Source organism: Danio rerio, chromosome 16 (assembly GCF_049306965.1).
Source record: "Danio rerio strain Tuebingen ecotype United States chromosome 16, GRCz12tu, whole genome shotgun sequence".
NCBI lineage: Eukaryota > Metazoa > Chordata > Actinopteri > Cypriniformes > Danionidae > Danio > Danio rerio.
Window position 1 is genome coordinate 15,345,001 of NC_133191.1, and position 13,530 is coordinate 15,358,530.

The 13,530-nt window shown below is 35.3% G+C and overlaps 1 protein-coding gene across 22 annotated transcripts in view; it reads left to right on the plus strand.

Annotated features, from left to right (window-relative positions):
• Positions 1-13,530, plus strand: part of col14a1a (collagen, type XIV, alpha 1a) — a 344,010-nt gene that overhangs the window by 294,366 nt on the left and 36,114 nt on the right. For 12 of the 22 annotated variants that reach the window (XM_009292162.5, XM_073925946.1, XM_073925949.1 and 9 more), the window contains 3 exons: positions 6,552-6,605; positions 7,247-7,342; positions 11,728-11,781. In XM_009292162.5, the coding sequence (XP_009290437.2) occupies positions 6,552-6,605; positions 7,247-7,342; positions 11,728-11,781 (204 nt within the window). Of the gene's footprint in view, positions 1-6,551; positions 6,606-7,082; positions 7,128-7,246; positions 7,343-11,727; positions 11,782-13,530 lie in introns of all 22 variants that reach the window. The other 10 variants (XM_009292161.5, XM_068214100.2, XM_073925947.1 and 7 more) reach the window with 1 other exon arrangement.

Sequence of the window (13,530 nt, forward strand, 5' to 3'; positions counted from 1 at the left end):
CTGGACAGCAAATTTAACATAATGCTAGCTGACATCGTTTTTGCTCACAAAATCATTATTTTACTTTGACATTAAAGTTTCCTAACATACTTTGACTTTAGCATTATTACTAACTGATAATCCTTGACATGACAAACTTGTCATTGTTTAATTACAATAAGCATGTTTTTTTTTTTTTTGCTTTATTTGTAGTTTAACTCTTTTTCATATGGGTTTTTTACATAATTCCTCTACTACTTTGCGTTACTTTAAACGCAGTCTTGTACACTACCTGACAAATGTCTTGTCATCAGTCCCAGCAGTAAGAGCAACAAATAATTAACTTCTAGTTGATTAGTTGGAAAAGTGTCAGGAGGTAGATTTTTCAGATGAATTATCTGTTGAACTGCATCCCAATCATCACAAATACTGCAGAAATCCTATTGCAACCTGCATAAACCCACAATTCTCACTGTAATCAGTCAAGTTTGATAAAGAAAAAATCATGGTTTGGGGTTACATTAAGTGTGGGGTGTGCCAGAGATCTGCAGAATGAATGGCAACATCAACAGCCTGATTTATCAAGACATTTGTGCTGCCTATTAAATGAAATCAAATCACTTTTATTGTCAAATCAGCAGCAGCACATGTGCTATGATGAGTGAAAAGCTTAGGTGCTGGCTCCAGACAATACAAAATACAGACAAAAAAAAGAAAAAAGTTGATGGTCAACATTGCATTACATTACAAACCACAGGAAAGGGCAAATTCTGCTGCAGCAAAGCACTTCTTTTCATACTTCAGCCTCTACATCAAAGTTCCTGAAAGCAAAGTCAAGTCAAGGTGCTCCAGAATGGGCCAGCCCAGTCACCAGACATGAACATTATCGAGCATGTCTAGGGTAAGATGGAGGAGATATTGAAGATGAATCCAAAGAATCTTGATGAACTCTGGGAGTCCTTCAAGAACGCTTTCTTTGTCATTCTAGATGACTTTATTAATAAGTTATTTGAGTCATTGCAGAGATGTATGGATGCAGTCCTCCAAGCTCATGGGAGTCGTACACAATATCAATTGTTTTTCCACTGCTCCATGATTTTATATCCTATATTGTGCATAATTTCTGTTAAGTGACAAGACATTTGTCTTAGCAAAGTCAGACCTTACTGTCCTAATTATGATTTCATATTCACTGTCCTGATCATGTTTTATTTTGGTAAAATAAGCGTAACCTAGAGGCCTTCATCTTTCATATAAACCTCTTCTGATACCAAATGATCAACAAGTTATTAGTTGTTGTTCCTAAAATTTGGATAGGCAAGACTTTTGTCAGGGAGTGTACATTAAGTACTAAAAATGTAATGTTTCTTTATGCAACAAATTCCAGTCACATTTGTTTACACTATGATGATTAAAAATTTAATAATAATGGTGAATGGCTTTTTATGGGCCTCAGACCATCAACTTTTCCGTTTTTAGCCTAAAGCACAAACCTTTAGAGAAAACACTGAACATGTTAAGAAGGAACATGACAAGATTAAAGATATAAAATGAAATGAGAATAGTAGGAGATTGTGGAAAAAGTCCCAGCATTAGATTGTTCAATTCAGCCCGTGCTGCAGGTTGAACTCGATATGGCGGGAACAAATAAATGAGCTCATTTGGAAGACAGCATCGTATGCACCCTGAGGGAAAATGTATTTCTGAGGCTCCGAAAAGGCCATGGTGTATAAACAGCAGCTCTTTTGAGAAAGTCATTACTTGGAGATCGATTTATCAAAAGCGATTAGTCCACTCCTGTCCTGTCTGCGTTTATAGATTCCTTCATCCATACAAGCCCATTTCCTTGACCAAGAGCTGGTTGCACTGAAAACGATTGCATTTCAGTTTTGTATACATTATTTCTGCATCTTGATATTAATAGTACTGTCATGCATTTTGAATTCTTTTCTATGATTACACTGCCTGCTTGGATAAATCAAGAATGTCCTGTTAAGTCAACATATGCGTCTCTCATATGAATATTTATGCTTCTGTATTCACGGCCTCTACAGCAGCAAAAGTGTGTTTTGAGCAAGCTCATGAATCAAATTTGATCTTAGCATTCAATGATAAAAACTACCTTATTGCAGCTGTGGCCAGTGGGGATGCAATTAAAGTAAACACAGGAAAAGGAAGATGTGAAAATGGGGTTAAATTACCAGCGGTGTGGAGAGGGGGACAAGAGTTTGTATCTTAATGTCAAGGAAACTCTCTAGTGACCCATGGGCAGATTCTATCTTACAGAATTTTTGAAGTAACCAATTTTGCAGTGTTTGAAAAGTACATAGATTGTCAAGTGGACAGTAGCTACTTTCCAAAAATAACATTTAAAGGACCATTTTACAAACTCACGGGTGTTCTTTTTCTATATACGTTTGATCATTTTGGAGACACTTAAATTAAAATTATGGTCCCACTTTACTTTTTTCCTTCTGAGACCCAATAATTTTTTTTTTCTTCTGTGATTTCCTGCATCCTTTGGGGTTAAAAAAGTTCTACAATTCAGAGTTTTTAAATTTTGTCTTATTTTTTATTTTACAGCATGTCCACTGTAGTGGACCACAGGACCATTTTAGTTCGAAACGAACTAAAACTCAGAAAACAAAACTGTTCAGAATATGGCTGTAAATGGATATTAATCCAATGTTAATGTAATAACAACTAAACGAAAGCCATTTTATTCCTTTTGTAATTAAATTCCTGAAACAGTTTAGTCTGTAAGAGAGCCAAACTCAAAAAAAAGAAGTGATGTTAATCCAAAAAAAAAATAAAAAATACATAAAAGTGATTTAAAACTGATTGTCATTTTTTTAATTGTCTCTAATTCTCTAATTGTCTGATTGTCAGACTCTAAGTCAGAGTCTCTCTCAACTATCTTATAAAGAATCCTCTCTGCCTCAGTTCTGCCTCCTACAACATGCAGTCATTAATTACAGTAAGATGGTTCTAATGTTCACTATAATGGAGATTTAAAAAACAATATTTTGAAACGCAAACAAGTTAACAGCTTTGAAAGCTAAATGTATTGTTCCTGACACTTTAGTAAACAAATAAATATGTAATAATAGTAAAAAAAAAACATTTTAAAAGCTAAATTTTGCATTCTACTTTCCTTCCCATAAAATGTGCTTGTTTGTATGCCGGCCATCTTGGATGCAGTGTAAGAAGTGGTTCCTAGCATGCCAGCCAATCAAATGACATATTACTAGAAAGCACATAATGTCCTCTGAACACTACAACAGGACTTGACAGAGTAGCTCAGAAAATTCAAAGAAAAATAATGAAAACATAATATGCACTAAAGAGGACACAAGTCAATAGGCGGGGGCTCACAGGTATATTCTGTTGCTTGTACCTACTTAAAAACTTACATGGTAACTAGATGTGTAAGTAGTACAGTATGTATCTGAGGTGTATACACACATTGGTACAAAGCATTTACTTCTGTAATATTAGTGTAACTACATACATGTAATAACCTGCTGAATAGTATGTGCAAGTTCAAATGTGTAACAGGAAATTGGTAACAACACTAAGAATGTACACATCTGTAACAAGAATTATGTAACAACAATATTTTCCCACTTCCACACTAGTTTGCATACCGTACTTCTAAACATTGTATTAGGATTAGAATGGCCGAACTAATGCTTCAGTAGAAGGTTTCACCTTGTCAAACCAGTGTAATTACAGGGTAAATCCTTAGGAACTGTCTACTCAATATAAAGTATAAAATGATCACAAAATACAGTGTAATATATAAAACCTAAGCCTTTGTGCAACTTTTTAACAACAGCAAACTTCTGCCAGAGTATAAGTGTAGATAGAAATATATAAAAGCCTCATGTTTATATGTTGTTTTGAAGTAAATTGTAGAATCACATCATTAATTCACATTAAAGGGGTACTTTACCAAAGATTGTGTAATTAATGTCCTATTACACATTTGAACTTACACATATATAATTCAGTGGGTTGTTACATGTGTGTAGTTACATCAGTGTTACAGAAGTAAATACTATGTACCAGTGTGTATATACACTCCAGTTACATACTACTGACACATATTTACGATGTAAGTTCACAGGTATAAGCGACACTTATAAAGTGGGACCAAATTGACTAACAAATAAGTAAAACAATAGAAGCAGCTCCCATGTTCTAATGTAGTATATGCTGATTTATTTATTTCATTTAAATAAATAGATGATTAGGAAGAAAAAATAAATAAACATTAATATTAAAGTGTGTAGTCATGATGTAAAAAAAAAAATTCAATATCCGTCCTGCTTGCAGTTAATTTTTGTATTTGCATGTGTTGTGAGTGTTTTTATGCACGTCTTTAGTCAAAGATTGATGAATTAATGTTTACTATTTGCATCTCCATAAAATCTAATACACAATCTATTAACCATTTGAGGTCCCCCAACAAGTTTTGTTGTTATCTGGGCTATTTGTAGTGCATTTCTGTATTTGCACTTGTTGTGAGTATTTTCATTCAAAACAATCTATAAATACGGTTAAGAAAAAGATACAATTGAAATAGTGTGTTATTGTTTTCTGAGTTTAACAGTTTTCAAGTACAGCAACTGAATGATAAAACTAAATATAATTCAGTAAAATTAATCATTGTTAAAGTCACAAATGGTACAATTTTTTATACCTGAATGCATCTAAAATAATTATACAATGACAGGTATCAAAAACACATTAAATAACTTATAATACAAATTCAACATTGCAAATCCTGACTATTGCGAATGGTCACATTGTGATATATATGCTAAAACGATATATTGTGCAGCCCTAATGTAAAAGATCTTAAGCAACACAGAATGAAATAAAAATTTTGAAAATGTAAAAATACAGATTGTTTTCTGTGAGGGTTGGGTTTAGGGGTAAGGTTAGGGTAGTAAAATAGAATATACTGTTAATATAGTATAAAGTTCATAATGTCTATGGGAAGTCCCCGTAAATATAGCTGTATGTGTGCATGTGCATGCAGGTGTGTGTACATGCATTTGAGTGTGTATGCGAACATTTTATGCTCTAAATTACGTTTAAATTTTATTTTATTTTTAAATATAATCAGTATTATCCCGATCAGGTTTTGCCCTCGAATCAGAGTTATTTGATTTGAGTATCTACCCATACCAAAACCCGATCCGATACTTCTATAATACATAAAAAGAATAAAGAAGAGCGAAACAGATCCAGGATGTTCCTTTTTTTTATTGAATTCACTATATTTTCACATTCAACAATTCTGTTAACAAAGAAATCACTTCTGTGAGTTAGCTTGAAAAATCAAATAATAAATAACATAAATTCTTCAGTTTTGGACTTTAGTGCAACAGTAAATATAAAAAAAAATCAAATAAGCATAAGAAGTCCAGGGTTTTCTACAAAGGCGATTGGCAGTTCACTCATTGCGATCATTTTTGCTACTTTGGCTGTGATGTCCTGTGCCTAAGCGCTGTCACAGGGCTTTTTTTTCTCTCTTCTTCAAACTCTGCTGCAGAGTGAGATGACTTAATGACTTGTCTTCGGTTGGGTTGCCTGGATAAACTCACTGTATTGTGTCGGGTGTTGTATTTGAGGTGCCTAATTAGATTGTTGTGTTAAATGTAGCCGTTTTCTTTTTACCTCTTGCAATCCCACATTTACACAGCTCACAGTTTGCTATAACAATGTTGTAGTCATCAACTTTGTAGTACCTCCAGACCTCAAACATACTTGTGCTTTCTGCTTCAAGCTGCTTCCGTGATCTACTTTGCCTGCTTCTAACCAATAGCGTCTCTGCAACAAAGTAACGTCATGCCCACGCTGTTGAGTAAAGAAAGAGATCTAACTCTATGCCACCACATGACTATAGATGTAATTGGGAGGTAACATCTGATTTCGATCGAGTCTGAAACCGCTTGATTGGACCCGATTTCTGATCATATGATTGGAGCTGGACATCCCTAAAAATGATTATTTATAAAAATTGTAAAATCTAATTTTTTAAATAATAAAAAAAAAATGTCAGGTTTTCAAATGACATGTTCATATTCATAATTAAACATCAAAATGCCTCACAAATGTGTTAATGCTAGGACCCCTATTAGGGAATAGTGAAAAACAATATAAAAATAAACCTGAATTGAAATTTTATCTGCTAAGAGCCAAGAATTCAGTATTACTGTAGGTGGAATCGCAAAAAACACAATTTAAACATTTGATATATGCATGTGTGTGTGTTTTTGTGTGTAGTCTACGGGGCTATTTAAAATAATAAATATATAGCTTTTAGGTAATCTTAAGGCCTTCTTTAAAGTGAGCTGAGGTCCTTGTAGTGTTTTCTTGTAAAATATACTTCAATATGCTTTGTTTTAGAAACGTTCACAGTCAGTGATGGTTAAGGCACTGCTTATATAGGCAGTGAGGAATTGAGCTGGTGTTTTAAAACTCTGTCTTCATATATGCCACAGCTCTTGTCATGAAAACCTATTTGCGTATTTGTCTAATTGTGTGTGTCTGACTTGCAGGGCGGTCCTGGTATCAGAGGTTCAAGAGGAGATCGGGGGGAGCCAGGCCTGACGGTAAACTACACATACTTTACCATATGTGTCGCGTATCTCATATGTAGGACCACCCAGAGTTGTCATGATTTCCTGAATAGACAAACGCTCAAAATGTGGAAATCTATAAATAAACACAATGCATGTGCCTCTATGTTGTTTTTGGAATGTGCAAGTGAGTAAATCTCACCCTCTCTCGTTCTGCTTTTTCTGAGAGCTTGCTTTGTTTATTTGTGGCTCTCCATCCAACTCTAGTTTCCTCTACAGAAAAGTCCCTCCAGATGTGTGCACGCATGTGTGTGTGTGTGTGTATGAGAGTGTGTGCTTGTGTGTGTTTGCATGGAAGTCTAAATAAAGCTGAAGCAGACATCATTTCATTTCACGCTCCAAGAATTCATGTAAACTTGGTCCAAATGACCATGGCTAAGAAGTTTGTCACAAGCTAGACTGTGACGAGTGTCTTTTGCTTCCTTGATTATTGCATCCCTGATGGAGAAGGAGACTGCAGGGCATTCACACTTTGTTTCAGCAGCTCGGCTGGTGGTACGCCTTAAATGTTTCGTAATTATATTGAGGGAATTAAAGCCTGCAATGAAACTGTGATGATTTTGTAATGCGGTTATTAAGCATCATTAAGATAATGTACTCACTTTATGTTCAAGGGATCTCAAGGACTGCCTGGGGAGATCGGACCACCTGGACCACAAGGGCCTCCGGGTCCTCAGGGACCAAATGGGCTGTCCATTCAAGGGCCACCGGTAAGCCTGCCAGCAATGTTCATTTCTTCTGATAACTCAGATTGTTAACACTAAAACTACAGAAGCAGTCATTTTGGCCATTTGAATAACTATGTTAAAACAAACACCATATAACTCTGGCACCTTCACTATTCCTAAAGGTGTTAAACACAGTTATTTTTTCAAAATTGCAAAACACAAAAGAGTTTTGATTATTTCTACATTGAATGACCATAATGGTCAAATTGACGTCATGTATTTCATCGTCCTCTACTTTTTTCCTGTGGCTTTGATTATGCGTGTCTCTGTTGCCTAGCAATGTTCTGCTAACAAAAGCATGATTTTTTGCAAAATATAACTTTAGATATGACTTTCAAACTTTAAAAAACCACATATTCGGTGTGGTAAAAAAGCTTTGCTCTCTTGTTTGCTAGACAAAGTTTGGTACGCATCTTCGCAGGCAATTTATTAACATGTAAACAATTATAAGGTACACTCACCAGCCACTTTATTAGGCACACCTTACTACTTCCGGGTTGGATCCTCTTTTGCCTTCAGAACTGCCTTAATCCTACATAGCATAGATTCAACAAGGTACTGGAAATAATCATTAGTGATTTTTGTCCATATTGACATGATGGCATTACGCAGTTTCTGCAGCAGCAACAATACTCAGGAGGTCTGTTGCATTGACACAATGCTCAGTCGGTACTAATGGGCCCAAAGTGTGCCAAGAAATATCCCCCACACCATTACACCACCACCAACAGCCTGAACCGTTGATACAAGGCAGGATGAATCCATGCTTTCATGTTGAAAAGCGGGACTCATTAGCCCAGAAAGCATTTTTCAATCTTCTATTGTCCAATTTTGGTGAGCCTGTGTGAATTGCAGCCTCAGTTTCCTGTTCTCAGCTGACAGGAGTGGCACATGATATGGTCTTCTGCTGCTTTAGTCCACCTTCCTCAAGGTTCGACATGTTGTACGTTTTGAAATGCTCTTCTGCATACCTTGATTGTAACGAGTGGTTATTTGAGTTACTGTTGCCTTTCTATCAGCTTGAACCAGTCTCCTCTGACCTTAGCATCAACAAGGCATTTGCGCATACAGAACTGGCAACCATTGGATATTTTCTCTTTTTGGGATCATTCTCTATAAACCCTAGAGATGGTTGTGTGTGAAAATCCCAGTAGATCAGCAGTTTCTGAAATACTCAGAGCAGCCCGTCTGACACCTACAACAATGCCACTTAAATCACGCTTCTTCCCCATTCTTGGGTTGAACTGCAGCACATCCCCTTGACCATGTCTACATGCCTAAATGCATTGAGTTGCTGCCAAGTGATTGGCTGTTTAGAAACTTGTTTTAACAAGCAGTTGGACAGGTGTACCTAATATAGTGGCCTGTGAGTGTATATTACAAAAGGTTGTATTTTTAGGGTAATGACATCATAGAATATGATGACAGACATTTAAAGCTTAATTTTTCAATCTCAGTAGCTTTTCTATTCTAAAAGTTATATTGGTCACTTTATTTTGATGGTTCATTTGTTGAATTTAAGTTACATTGTATATACATGTCAACTAATTGTCATTAGATTGTAAGTAGACTGTTAGGTTAGGGTTAGTGTAAATTGACATGTACTTGCAAAGTTTCTTATACTCAGTAAGTCTGTTTAGCAGCAGTATCAACATATATTAAGCAGACAGTCTACTAATACTCAGATGGGCCATCAAAATAAAGTGTTATATTTGTATTTGTTGCATTTTATATGAATGGTCTTAATAACCACTAGGGTTATTCTAGGACTTATAGAATTCTGGTATTTCCAGTGTTAAAGGCACAATGCATTATCTTTATATGATATATTTGTAATGCAATACTTTTTTATGTTGATTGCCAGAATTACATCAGTAAAAAAAACAAACAAACAAAAAAAAAAGACCTCCACCAACTTACCAGATTGCAAAAAGCCTGTAGATTGATTTGTATGTAAAGGACTCATTCCTCTGGAAAATAAAAAGCATGTGGTGTTTACCTGCACTCCCAAGACCCGCTCATCCATTCTGTGATACATGAAACAATATCAAATGCACCTCATAATCAAAGAGAAATATGAAGGTAATTCCAATTACCTTGCCTGTTGATGTGATGCCACTGAAGTGCAGAGCTTGTGCAAATGTCTATATCACTATGGGCTCTATTTTGACGGTCCATGCGCAGAGCGCAAAACGCAGGGCGCAAACACTTTCAGGGTGTGTCAGAACGCATTTTTGCTCATTTAAGGACGGGAAAATCTGCTTTGCGCCATGGAGCATGGTCTAAAAGGGTTGAGTTTATTTTCTTAATGAGTTATAGATGTGTTTTGAGAATAAACCAATTAGAGTCTCATCTCCCATTCCCTTTAAGAGCCAGCTGCGTTGCGCCAAGAGCGCATTCGCTATTTACAGGACGCAAGGTAAGTCTAAGTGGAAAAAAATGAGCATTTCACAAGCAAACAGTTAACAGTTAACAGTTTTTTTTTTAATAGAAAACTGTTAAACAGAGCATCTACTGCATGAGAATGAGAGATAATGGAACTACTTTCACATTCGCTCTTGGATAGGGAAACCTTTACGCACAGACATCAATTAGTCTATAAATAAATAATTTTGTTTGTTAAGCGCAAATATTCATTTCAAAACTATTTCTAAATTCAGTTCTAATTTCCAGCAAACAAATAAATAAATAATAATAAACAAAATGTGCTCAAAAACCTGAGTTATATCCAAAAACACATGCTGTGCCTCATATGGTCTAAAACCTGACAGGTGGGCAAATCTAAGCTTGTTTGTAATAAAACAAATATAAATATGGATATAATAAATAATACTGCTGATAATAAAAACATTATAAAAAAGCAAATTGTTATGAATGAACTAAAAAAGCCTCCAGAGATGAAGAAGACATAAAAGCAGTGATTTTTCATATTTATGTAGGCTAGAAAATAATGTTTTTGTAATTTTTATTCCTTATATTTATATCCAATATCTATTTTTATTATATCCTATATATATCCTTAATATTTAAATTTTTTCATATGTAAAGGTATTTGCCTATTGCTCTCTTGTGCGTATTAAGCAGTGCGTAAGCGAGGCGCCGAGTTTAGACCGGGTTAGTTTTGGTCTAATAAAAATCTATTATAGTTTCTCAAAATAGCAACGCGCCAGCAGTGCGCCTCAGAACGCCTTCCTTTTTAGACCAGAATGCCTATAGGCGCACAAATTAGCACTAATACATTTGCTATTTAAACAGCGTAGCGCAACGCCTCAAAACGACTCTTGCGCCAAGCTGAAACTACCAAAAGACTATTGCGCCGCGCCTTCCGACACACTGCGCCGGGTGTATGATAGGGCCCAATGATTTTAAGATGTTTTCCAAAATGCTTTGTTCTCACAACTCATTTTTTGTGTTTATTTTTTGGTATCGAGATGATAGAGTACAACATTTATTTGCATGTAGAAAGCAAGTTAATAACATGAAAAAGGTTTGCTGTGAGTATATTGAAGCAGTAAATTACATTCAGTCCCTTATTACTCATAATTGTTATGATTAGCAGTACATATATAGCTGCAGTTCTTCCACCGGTGTCGCTAATAGCAAAGGTTTCTAGTTCAACATTTAGCCCTTTTAAAAGTTTCCAAAAATTATATTATCCCAGGTGTTTGCAGTGAAATCTGTCTTGCTAATTGCTTTTACCTGTTAATGGAGCAGTATTACCTTTTAAGAACCCATGCAAACACAATCCACCTCTTATTTGTTGTTATATATCACTCAAAATGTAAATCTTGTTTTTTTAAAGGACCCCAATAAATTTTTTTTTATGTTATGTATAAAAACAAGAGTGTTTTTAATCCATTTTGACGTACAGCAACTGTTTACACAAAGAATAAAATCTATAGTTAATGATATAGAGATAACAATAAACAAAACCCTAACCCCTGAATATAAGAAAAGGAAAAAGCTAGTAAAATAACAACATAGAAGTACAGTATGTTGTTGTTGGAAGCAGTTCCATTGTTTTCAATCTGATGAATGATCTTTGACAGCCAATCAAAATCAATCCTGATTTAAGTAGCTTTAGCGTTTAAAGTGACATCTGACAAAGCTATGATAAAAACTTTGTGATTTAAATTTGATAAACTTTAATAAATAAATCATGAACATGATCAGGATAAAGTGTGACCCATTGGACTGATGATTCCACAGTTTTTACACCATCATCAAGCTACAACTTTGATTATTTATTTATTTTTATATAAGTGACCTCTAGTGGTAAAACGCACCAACTGTGCTTTTAAGCAGAGTTTGTTTTGTTCTTTTTAATAATTTTCCCTTTTTTCTCTTTTCAATTCTTCTCTCCTCAGGGGGCTCCGGGAGAGAAAGGAGACAAGGGTGAAATAGGTCTGCCAGGTCCTCAGGTACGAAAAATATATCATCCGCCTGTCTCATCAGCACTCTCAACAGCTTCATAACACCCACACAGTCTCTCATTAGCAAACCCCGTCCCCTCCGTCACACAGTTATAATTATCACAGTGCTGTGAGTGTGTCGCTGCCAGTGATAAAAACGCACATGTGAGTGTGCAACTTATCTTTGATTGAAGGTAACAGGATTGCAGAAAACTAGAGAACATACATACATAGATAATTTCCTTCAGTCGGCAGCCTTATAGAATCAACTAGTGCATTTATAGTAGTGTAGTCAAAAGTATCAACTTTGGTACCAATCGATACAGAAAAATTTAAAACGTCAATTTCCCACTAACATTTCAGTGTCATGGATCACATTCTTACACACAAATGAATGCTCGATGCAACTTTGAAATGCTCCAGTTTCCGATGAAGAGTGGTGAGCCGATGACCTTCACAGCCAATCACAGTCATTTCTGTTGAGCATGTGAGCACAATTGCCAATCAGTTGTGTTTAAAAATGCACTCAACATCGCTCAAATGTTGGTGGGAAATGGATGTTTTTAAAATTTCAATCCTGACTGATACCAAACTCTATACTTTTGATGACACTACTTTATACAACACAGGCTCAATGTTAATATGTGCATCAGCTCACATTGTTGAGAAAACGTACTTCAACATGAGTTAAGACTGCAGTTTTAAAATGAACGCAGTATGATGCCAACAACATTCATGCAGTTTCATACTAGTAATATTTACAGAAACATAATATTGAAGAAGCGGTTTATTTTGCTGTGGCGACCCCTGGAAATTAAGGAGACTATGGAAAATGAATGAATGAATATTATTGAAGAACAATAGATTTTGTTTGCGCAGGTCTTTGCACAACACCAATTAAATACCGCAAAATAACATTGTCTATGATTGGTTCCTCTGGTCAGTGTACAGCTTACCTTGTACAGTGTTGTGCTTTATGGTTCAGAGGTCCATAAAACAGGTAAAGACAAAATCAAGGTAAAAACTACACGGTCAAACTGTGTTTTTTGTTTTTTTTTATGTTTGCTTTTGAAAACGTCATTGTTTACAATTGTTTCTTTAGAAAACTTTTCTATTGATGCACTATATAATAAGGCCCAATCCCAATTCTATTTTTGTACCCTGCCCCTTAAACAGAGTATGAAGGGCTTTAAAATTTACCCCTAAGAAATGGGAAACCACTACAACACCTGCACACGTCATCAAAAATCATTGTTATCTCTTGTTTTATGTAAGATTGATGATGGCGACTGCTGTAGTTATTTCAGTTGCTTTATTTTTTGGTATTTATCTACAGGAAATCAATGAAGGCATATATCATATTATCATAACGATATAATGTGGCAATACGATCATAACTGTACTGTGCATTACAATAGCCATATTCATCTAGGTAAACACATGGAAACAACAATAACATTATACCAGACACTGTAAAAAGCTCATTCCCAACCACTAGACTTTTCTGACAGGATATTCAAGTGTCATCGAGTAACAGAATGTTGTGGGACTGCTATACAGGAGATATTATTATGGATTATAGATAGCGAAATATAGGGTCAGTAATTTTATCTTGACAGAAAAACACGAATGCAGTTATGAATATATTAAAACATATGCTTGTTTGTTGTAAAACAAATTTGTAATAATGACAACAAATACTAATTTGTGCATCTCCTTACTTTCGTGTGCAGCCATGACCACGTTGTAGATGGTGTA